The 10,486-nt window shown below is 41.5% G+C and overlaps 1 protein-coding gene across 1 annotated transcript; it reads left to right on the forward strand.

Moving 5' to 3' along the window:
* Positions 1 to 2,258: 2,258 nt before the first annotated feature.
* Positions 2,259 to 9,828, forward strand: SLBP (histone RNA hairpin-binding protein). Its single transcript, XM_036381513.1, has 8 exons — positions 2,259 to 2,502; positions 2,788 to 2,919; positions 5,095 to 5,199; positions 5,730 to 5,789; positions 6,039 to 6,170; positions 6,754 to 6,903; positions 8,059 to 8,143; positions 8,856 to 9,828. Exons 1-8 carry the CDS (start codon positions 2,459 to 2,461, stop codon positions 8,970 to 8,972), a joined length of 825 nt encoding a protein of 274 aa, XP_036237406.1. The 5' UTR covers positions 2,259 to 2,458; the 3' UTR covers positions 8,973 to 9,828.
* The last annotated feature ends 658 nt before the right edge of the window (positions 9,829 to 10,486 follow it).

Raw genomic sequence — 10,486 nt, forward strand, 5'->3', positions numbered from 1 at the left:
CTGTCTGACACAGAGCTTGCAACTAAGTGAAGCAGAAGTCTGGCACTCCACCCCCAGTTTTTCCTTTAATTTTACCCAACTTAATTAAATCTCCCTTGCATAAATCTGTGCTCAGTTTATAATTAAACCAAAATATACCCTGAACTTCAGCAGACAGGTTTCAATTTCTCCCTAGCAGTAACAAGTATCTTCTGTTGGCATGCTTCCACGGGGAGAATCTCCTTATAGATGATACATTATCTGTGTTTGTGGAAACCATCCTTCACTGCCAGTTCTGAAACACCACGGGCTGTGTGTACTTCATTTTGTTTCTAAAACTCCTTTGAGGTCACAGCTGAGGATATCTCCTGATAGCTCCTCCCCTTCAATTCCCACCGTGGTGTGAAACAGCTTTTCTGAAGGATTTTTGTTGCTGACAAGGACACAAAGATGCAGTGCAGCTGTTAAGCCCTGAGGTGTGTCCCAGCAGATAGTTCTGCTGGATAAACTGAATTTATTTTGTAGATTGTGTTGTGCTAAAAGTACAGTGTGGCTTCCAGGCTGTAGCTGTCCTCTGTCTGCCTTGCTTGGGTGTGTTCAGGTAAACATGCTGGTCTAGCTTTTGTCAGAGCCAGGCTGAAGGGAGGGGAGTTTGTTTGTGCATGTTTTGAAGCTCTGCTGTACCTCAAGCATGACCTTGGTGCAAGAACACAGTTCTGTTTTCCATTGTAGTGTGTGGGAAAGGAGAGGTGCCAGCAGAGCGGACTTATCTCTGCAGGAATGTGGATGTTAATGCAGATGCCCCACAGAAGATGTGTGAGTTTGTACAAAATTTAACACAGTAAGGCCAGGCAACAGGAATGGAATTTTCAATGTAAATACCTTCATGCATAGCAAGGCTGAAGTGTATCTTTATTAAAAAAAAAAAAAATCAAAACCAAACACCACCTGTTGTTGTGTGCTCAGAAAATTTCTCCAAAACCATTGCTGCACTTGGATAGTTGCTTTAGTGTTTTAAGCTGATTAGAAAAACCCACCAAACAAATTTTTGTTTGCTACTTCTGCCGTCTGTTTCACCAGATGTGGTACTTGGGGACATGGTTTAGCAATGGACTTAGCAGTGCCTTGTTAACAATGGTTGTGCTTGATCACCTTAGAGGGCTCTTCCAACTTTTATGAACCTGTTATTGTAAGGCTTTTTCAACCTTAGTAATCCTGCCATTGTAAGGCCAGAAGAAAACCATCTCTCTGAAGTGTCCCACCAGTCTTCAGGCTGCAAATTTATTATTATTTAAAGCTGCTTGTGTTCTGCTGGAGTTCTCCAGGTTGCTTCTAAATTACTGTTCTAAAATGAGTGTATGCCCAATAGCAGGACCAACACGATCTCACTGTGCATGCATCTGCAAGTAAAAAGGTCCATGAACCAAGGCATAACCACCTCATGCCATTACCCAGCCTTCTTCACTATTGATAATTAAATTTGGACAATTAGGATTTAGGACAGTACGAGACAATAAAAACAAAGAGTTACGGACAGTCCAGGTACCTTTTTCTCGGCAAAATAAGCCCGGAAAAGGACCCACGTTACCAGAGGATTAACCCTTAAAAGCAATAACCTGTTGCATATTCATACACCTCATGCATTATGCATAAATTCCATTCAAATACAGGATTCTGTCTGGTCAGTGTCAATTTCTTAATCCTAATCACATCTTCAGAGCGAGGCAGGAAGAAATCAGTTTCTTCTGATAAGAGAGCAGTGAATTTTTTTCTCTGAAGATTTAGGCTGCTATTTCGATGCAAGTCCTTTCTTTAAAGTACCTTACATAGCATAGTTTCTATTTTAACATTATGTTATAACCTAAAACTGTATTTAACACACCACTTAAGAAAATTAATACAGCATAACTTTCTAACTTTATAAGATATATAATATTCATTTTAATATTTGCGAAAAGCCAATCATAAAATACGCATTTTTCACACCGCGGACCGTCATGCTTCATATTTAAATCGCGGGAATTTGTATTTTTCTTTTTGTTTGGGCTGGGTTTTTCCCTGTTGTTTCACCGGAGTCCCGCCGCCCCAGCGCGCCAAAACCGCGCGCCGCCGCGCTCGATTCTCCCGCCAACACGCCCCGGGGGCGGGGCCGGGCGGAGCGGGCTGAGCCATTGCCCTGGCGGGGGGGTGGGGGATGTGTGTGAGCGTCTGAGGGCGCGGGGCGGCCGCTGCGCCTTCCCGCTCTCCCCCCCTCCGCACCTGTCCCCGTGGAGGCGCCCCGCGGGGAGGCGGGGCGGGCGTGTCGCTCAGCGCCGGCGGGAGATGCGAAGGGGCTGAGCGGGAAGGCGGCAGCGCTCCTTCGGCTCTGCCTCACCGCCCAGTTCTGCCTCACCGCCCGGCTCTCCTTCCTCCTCCGGCCTCCTCAGCTCCCCGCGCCCGGCTCTGCCTCCAGCCCTCCCTCCCGAGGATACCCCGCGCCATGTCCTTCCGCCACAGGAGCCCGCACGGCAGCACCAAGAGCAGGTAGGGCCGCCGGGCTGAGGCGGGGGTGGCGGCGCCGGCTCTCGCTCCCCCCTATGCTCCCCGGGCCTCATTCCCCCTTTACTCCCCGGGCCTCGCTCCCGCCGTCCCGCAGCGGAGCTCTCTGAGGGAGTGGGGGGGGCAGAGCCCCCTCAGGGTGCCCGCAGCGAGTGGCGTCGCCGCCCTGCGTTTGGTGGCAGTGCACTCGGTTAATAAGCGCGGTCTCTGAAGGAGGTTGAAGCCCTGAAGCCCACCCGGGCTCTCTTGTGTCGCTGTGTCTGTCCCCAGCCCGCAGCACCCGCCGCGCTGGGCCCAGGAGCGGAAACGCGGCGCCGATGGGAAGCGGCGGAGGCAGAACGAGCCCGAGTCCTCCGTGTTCGAGGAAAACAAGGCCAGGCCTGAGGACAGCCGGCTGGACAGGTGAGCATGGTGACAATGGCAGCGGCTTCCTGCTCTTTTGTTCGCCCGGAGCTGTTACACTGACCCTTCTGCTCAGCTTTCCTAGCCCTGCCTGTTTATCAATCGCTCATCAGCTACAAATAGCTGGTCTTAAAGGAGGGAAAAGGATCGAGTGCAGGGCTCTTATCTTGGAGTCAGTTCTTAAGAGTCAGCATTTTTCATTCTTACCTCTTGAAATATATGTCCTTGATAATTTATATCCTATTTCGTGTTGGTTTACTGCTGCTTATCGAGGATTAATACTGTACAGGCCCATTATATTTGTAAATACAGGCTGTACAAACAGTTGTGGTAAAATTGAAGTAAATGACAAAAATTCAATTCTTAGAAATCATCTATTTTCTGTTTCTGAAGGGAGTACAGAGAAGTTGTGTTATATTTCAGCACATTTGTGGGGGGATGCAGTTTTGAGGTCACCCCATAGCACTGCCTTCCATGTCTGTCAGCACAGCTAGACTTAAGTATTTATTTTATATCACATTTTCAGTCTGAGCTATTCATGCCATGGTCTCTTTAATCACTTTGATCTCTGGATGGGAGTTGGCCCCACAGCCCAGTTGATTGAATCAAGGTTTCTTGAACAGGGCTAGGTTGTGCCCACCCATTTTCCTTTGCTGACAGTAAGCAGGGAACATGTTGGTCAGTGGCTCAAGTTACATTATCCAGAGTAGCTTAAACTAATTCCAGGAAGCATAGTTGAACAGCAGTACAAGGATGGAACTTTACTGATAGTTTCAAAGTAAATAAGCGACACTTCTGTGTGTCTCCCAGTATTGAATTGTGCAGACATACTTCCTGGTTTCAGTTTGGATTGAGCTCTGAAATTGTTCTCTTCCTCTGCCAAAACTTTATTTATGCTAATCCAACCATGTCAAATGAAAATTCCCAAAAGTAAAGAGGATCAGGGTGGAGGCTTGGTCATCTTGATAGTCACAGCACAGGTACAGAATCAAACAAATATAAAAAGGTATCACAGCACAGTGTTGAGGAAGAAATTCAGTTGGGACCAACTGGGATTCTGCTGTTTGTTCTCTACCATGGGAGAGCAATTACTGAACATGGTCTGTATTCTCTGCAAATCTAGAAATTGGTATAAGCAAAAGTTAAAAATCCTTGGAGCTTGAACAAATCTTTGCAGAGGGACCTGTACTGTATGCTATGAATTTTTAATTTTTTTTTTCAAGTTGGTAACTGGATTTCATCTAAAAATAACTTTTAGTTTGAATTTAACAAACCACTCAAAGTTGTGCAAACCAATTTAGGAGCAGGGAGGGAGTTGGAGCTGGTTTTAGTGCAGATGGCCCTAATTCCCTGACTCCAGGGGACATGTTTGCACAGAATCCTGGAAAGTCTCCAGAGCATTTCCAGATCTGCTGAAAAAGCTCTGCTCTGTAGGGTACAGTTTTGAGTTTTACTTAGGGGAAATTGGTCATCAGGAAGACGGGCAGGGGAAACACTGAATAATGCAGGCAGCAGTAGAGAGTTGGGAAGGGATATGAGGTTATTCCCCACAAGAGTCTGAACCTGCTTGTGATGCTAATGGACTGCAATAAAGTTGTTAAACCAGTTTGCAAAGTCACAGCAAATCTGTTTCCTAGCTAAAATAGGATGGTTTTGTGCCTTTACCTTCTCTACCAGGCATATACACACATGGAGCAACTCCTGGTGCTATCATGTGATTTTCATTAATTAGCTTTGCAAGTTAATTCTGTGCTCCAGCCTTTTATCTCTTATATAGCTAATGAGTCTGCAGTCATCAAAGTATAAATAATTGCTGAGTCATTTAGTGGAGTGAAAACAAGTGAGTAAATGAATAAAGTTGGTGTTTCATGTCCCATTTTCTGAAGAACACGAGCTGGAAGTTACTGAAAGCGTGGGCTGGGTTATCAAGCTACAGTGGTATGTTTCTATAGATACCTACATCAATTTTAACCCAACACAAACCACACAACCTCGAGGTGGGAGTCACAACTGATGCTTAATTTTACAGTGATAAAATTTTAATAAAGCACAAGGTTTTCACAGCCATTTTGAGTATTGTAAATAATCATGTTTAAGGGATCAAGCTGTGAGTGGTAAATACAATAACCCAAACTTTTAACATAGAGCCTTAATTTTTTTTTTTTTTCTTTCTAGTTTTACAACACCAGAAGGTCCTGGACCCCTTCCCAGGTGTTTAGACTGGGGGACTGCAGTGGAAGAAGATGAAATGAGGACCAATGTTCACAAAGAAATTGCAAGGTATGCCTGGGTGTCTAAGATGAAGTGGTAAAAGGAAGAGAAACGGAAGTTATCTTGTAGAATCTGTTTCAACTTGTATTTTTAACTTCACCATTGTAGTAAAATCAGGCCAACCTTAGCCTCTTGTCTGCTGCTTTCAGATCTGCTTTGGGTTCAGTCCTGCAGGAATGTCATGGGATACTCTCTGGAGATTGAATGTGTATCCCTAAATATCTCCCTTTTGGAAGAAGCTTTTCCTGAATCTCTTAGTTAAACTACTTAAAATACCCTCTCACTAATGACTGTTTTTTTTGTATCATTGCTATAAGAAGTTGCTTTAGGGAAAAATAGTCAGGAAAAGAAAGTCCTTGTATTTTTATTGGTTTTTAAGGGAAAACTGAAATATCCATTTCATAGCAAAAAGGTCTTTGCAGTGTCTGGGGGTGCTGCTGCTTTTCTGAAAAGTTAATTCACCCATGAGCTGTGACAGTGCAGCCTTCATGTTCCTTTTTGTGTATATAATTTCTTAAAACTGATTTGAATTCTTACAGACACAGAAGAAAACTCCTGATAAATGAATTTTCCAGAGAAAGGAAGTCCTCCTCAGGAAGGTAGGTTAAATTTCTAGCTTAGCTGAGGAAAATCTTGAAAATAGAATTTTGATTGTACAATGTTGTTTCTTAAAATGCACAGTTTAAAATACTTCATCTCAAGTCTGTTCCAACACCATGGTTTAGTAACACCCTGAGCATTTGTTTGAGAAGTTTTAACATGTTTATTTATAGCCTTTTACAAGTGGGTTTGTTTGAGTGTCACTGGTTTTCTGGTAGTCCCAAACCTACAATGTTCTTTTCCTTCAGTTCTGATTCAAAGGAGTCCACGGTGGCAGTAGAACTTGAGACAGATGAGGTGGTTTTGATGAGAAGACAAAAACAGATAAACTATGGAAAAAACACGATTGCATATGATAGATACATTAAAGAAGTTCCTAGGTAAGCTGCTTGACTTTCTAGAAACTAAATGTCCACCTCAAAGTCATACCTGTTCTTTATAAGCACATTAATGTACTAAACTTGGTATATAATACTCATTTAAATAGAAGGCATCTACAAAGTAAACTTTTAAGACATTTTTGAACTGTTAGATCACACTAACAATCAACTGAGATGTGGCTTAGGGTTTATTTTAATGAGTCAGTATAAAAGAAACACCTCATGCTGCTGAAATGGAAATGAAAGTTCTTTTGGATGTGCTTGTCAATGAGAGGAAATGAAACTGCTTTTTTTGCAGTCATTTTTCACATGAGTTAACTTCAAGACAAAATGGGCTACAGTTGCTGTTGAGTTTGGAATTAAGTTTTCAAACCTATGAATGATAATTCTTTATTATTGTTATTTCATTTGACTTGGAGTCAGAAAAACTGAGAAGTTTGTATGGAGCTGGCAAACCTTTGCTCGAGTGCTGGAATTGCACGTTGGTCTTTTCTCATAAATAATAAATCAGTTAACATTTAAAGGCATGTTATGTATGTGTGAATAAAGCACTGATCAATTTTCATGTCTGATATCTGAATAGATGCCATCGTATACCAGGAGTTCATCCCAGAACTCCAAACAAATTTAAGAAGTACAGCCGTAGGTCATGGGACCAGCAGATCAAACTGTGGAAAGTTGCACTGCATTCCTGGGATCCTCCAACTGAAGGAGGATGTGATCTGCAGGAAATGTATGTACACAGAGTATTCAAGATGCTGTTACAGAAATTATGATGTGAAGTCTCATGTTTAAGAAATAAACACCACCCCCAGCATGGTTCTTTTTGAGACAAGTCAGTGAGTGCTGAATGTTTTCCCTAATTATTTATCCACACTTAGTGGTGCTCAGTTCCTTCTCAATCAAAATATCCAACAGCTTCCTGGTCCTTGCCCAGTGTCCTTGGAAGGGCAAACATCCATATCCCTCTCTTTAGGTGAGGTGAAAGCAGAGCCAGTTCTGTGCTGCTCTGTAAAATAATCACCAACCATCAAGAGGAGGCAATTCTTTCAGACCAGTGTTCAGATTATCTGGTAGGAGCAGTGCTGGAGTGTTCTCACTAATGGCAGGTCTGAATATTGAGCTTGGACTAATCCGGTGTACAGGAACCTGCCTCTCTTCTCACTTGTTAGTTCAAGAACAGTGGTGTAAAATGTTTCTTCTCCAGAGAGGGAGAATTGTCAACTCATCCCAAGCTCTAGAAGATGTAGAGTGATGCCCTAGTTATTTTCCTTTGTTGAAAGCAATACAGCTGATCAGCAACATGACATAAAACTGGCAGTAGAGAATGAAGGGGACAAAGATGGAACTTAATTCCTCAGCCGGCAGTTTTGTGTTAATAAAGTCCTGTTTTTCCTAATGGAATGCTGATTTTAAAACTACTGCAGAGCAATAGGATCTAAAAGAAAACCTTCCTTTCAGCTTCCCTTTAGTTGCTATCAGTGTGAGGGGAGTTGGTCCTTCAGCCAGAACCTGCTGTGTGCATTGGTGTTGAAATGCTACCTTCAGATGCTGTGTATAATGGATATTAAATCTTTGCAAAACAGAGAAAAAAAAATTCATTCCTCTCCTGTAACATTTGCATTGAGGCATTTCTTGAGCACTGGGTTTTTGTCTTTGACAAGTTGCAGTATTCAGTCTCAAGACTTCATTCAGTCCTTGGCCATTTTGGCAGTACTGAGCTGTCCTGCAGTTCTGTTTGTCTCCCCAGTTTGCCACCACTGTCCCTGTGATCTCTGCAGGTCTCTTTGCTCTCCTGGCCATTTTTTTCAGGACTGCACAACAAAGTTCATCTTAACACTAAAAAATCAATTTATTTTATGCTGTATTCTTCTAAATGATTTTACAGTTGTCCTGTTGACCTTGGTGAGATGGAGACAGAATCTGTTGGAAGCAATTCTACTGAATCTCAAACGAGCTGTCAAGATAATGATGTAAGTATATCTGTCATTTGCATAACTACTTGTTGATAATTGGTTCATTGCTTAGAATTATATCCAGAGCAGCCTGAATACCTCACAGATCCCATCATCTGCTTTGTTTAGGGACTGTTTAAAAAGCTGAGCAATCTTGAAATTCAGGTATTTTCCAGCTAAAGCTATTCTGTCTGTAGTCTTGGGTTTAGAGAATTAGAACTTAAGTGATCATCTCAAATTAAAAATATCCCATTTTTTCATAGCTTACAAAAGAAAATTTATTTGTTGAAAGCAAATCAGTTATGAACTGTAATGTACAGTTGAAATACTACTTTAGATTGCAATATCTAATATTAAAAGAGGGTAACATTTCCTTCTCACACAGAAGTAGGCTCCTTTTATGTCCAGAAAGCACTTGGTACAGCTGAGCATTAAAGATCTAGGAATGCTTTTCTTACTGGATTTATTTTTCTAATATTAAATCTGTATAATGTTTTAATGTTTGCATGCATAGGTCCTTGGAACACTTGCAAGGTATCTCCAAATGTGCTTGGATGGGCAGAAGCCTACATCTCTTTAATATTAAGACTGGCATTGAGGTTTTATGGGTTTTAAAGCATTTGTAAGCCTTTGGTATAGGGTGGTCTAAATGAATTACAGAAGCTAATTGAATTACCTGTATTAATAACTTGTACTTAGCTAGTAATTATTAATTGCCTTTTCCTTCCAGGATACCTGTTCTGGCACTCCCACCAAAGTTAGACATGTTGACTATCAAGCAGAAGGAGAATTTGACTTGGAAGTGTGTTTGAGTGAGCCACTGAAAGAATTTGATACTGTGAGTTAAATAGTCTTGTGCAACCTGTTTTAGAGAAAGTTTCTTTTAAATTTGAGAGGTTAGCTTGATCCATAACCTGTTAATAGTAAGAAAGCTTAAGCAAAGTTGAAGACTGTTCTCAAAGCTGTGATTGGTCTAGGTATTCTCCAGACCAAACTTATGTAAAATTGCAATTAAGTTGTGTGACTTCTTGTTAACTTTAATTTATGTATATCAGATTTTTTTATAAAACTTTTCAATAGTAAAACTAGTCAATGGCAGTGCTATCCTCTAGTAATTATAAATAACACAGCAAGATCTTACCAATTTCCCCCACTCCGTCCCCCACTGTGAACATGATTTCAGTTGTCCACCTGCAGATCAAGAGCCAAGTTGGGGGATTTTTTTTATGTTTCCTTGTTTTTACATATGGCTCTTGTAACCCACCTGACCTGAAGTAATGCACGTGGTGCTGTGCATGTGGCTGATTAGTACTAGTAAGCCCATCTGCTGCAGTTACTGGAAGTTTAACTACCTTACCTTCAAAAACCACTTTTTTTTGCAAAAATGTCTCAGAAACAATTGGAAGTTTAATACCCTCAAGAAATTGGAAGTCAGCATGGTAAAGTCTATGCAATAATGTTGGGGTTTTTTTAGAAGTAGTAGCCTTAACTTGAAATTTGTAAATAGTCATCAGTCATTTATTAATGCAGTCAAGAAAACAATGTCTAGGGAAAGTGCTTGATTCTTTCAGTTTTCTGGTTTTAAATGTAAAACTGTTGTAAATGTTACCAACTGTACAGATTTTCTGCTGAGAGCAGTTCGTGTTTCTATTGCTTTTGTGTGGGATGTTGCTGGAAAATAAACAGAACTGCCTTTACTTTTACATATGACTCTTCATTTCCTGCTAGCAGTGCTCTGTGCATAATGAAATGCAGGGAAATGCTGAAAACCAAGTGTCTGATATTGGAACTGAGCCAGGATATATTTGTGTTAGCACCATCCTCTGACTTTGAGGAGACCTTAAAATCTATTTACATGGCTACCAGAGTGAATTGGAGACAATTTCGTTTAGTAGATGTCCATTAGCTGGTTGCCAAGTTCTGTTCTCTAGGAAAAACTGCTAGAAGAGCTGGGTGAACAATTCTTCACTTACAGGACATCTTTTACAGTCACCTCACCTGGTTTTATCTCTTTAAATGAATTTTCCTGTGTGTTGATGTTACACCCTTTAAACTCATCAACTCAAGGGAGTACCTTAGCTAGTAATATTGCTTACATCTGTCTGATTTGTTTTGAAATCAGGGAAACTTCCAGAAGGAAGCAGTGGCATTGGGATAAGGTTGGTGCTCAGCTCTGATGTTAAGGAGACAGCCTTCCTAACATGTATTTTTACCAGAGAAGGCAATAAAATGGTAGTTGCCTTCTACCTGCACTCTGCACCCTCTGTCCTTCCCAGATTGCTTTTCTCATGTCACATTTTCTGGCCACGCTGTTCCTGGTTCTTTTTAAGTATTTTTGCTGTGTCAGTCTGTAGCTGAGTA

Source organism: Molothrus ater, chromosome 4, assembly GCF_012460135.2.
Source record: "Molothrus ater isolate BHLD 08-10-18 breed brown headed cowbird chromosome 4, BPBGC_Mater_1.1, whole genome shotgun sequence".
Taxonomy (NCBI): domain Eukaryota; kingdom Metazoa; phylum Chordata; class Aves; order Passeriformes; family Icteridae; genus Molothrus; species Molothrus ater.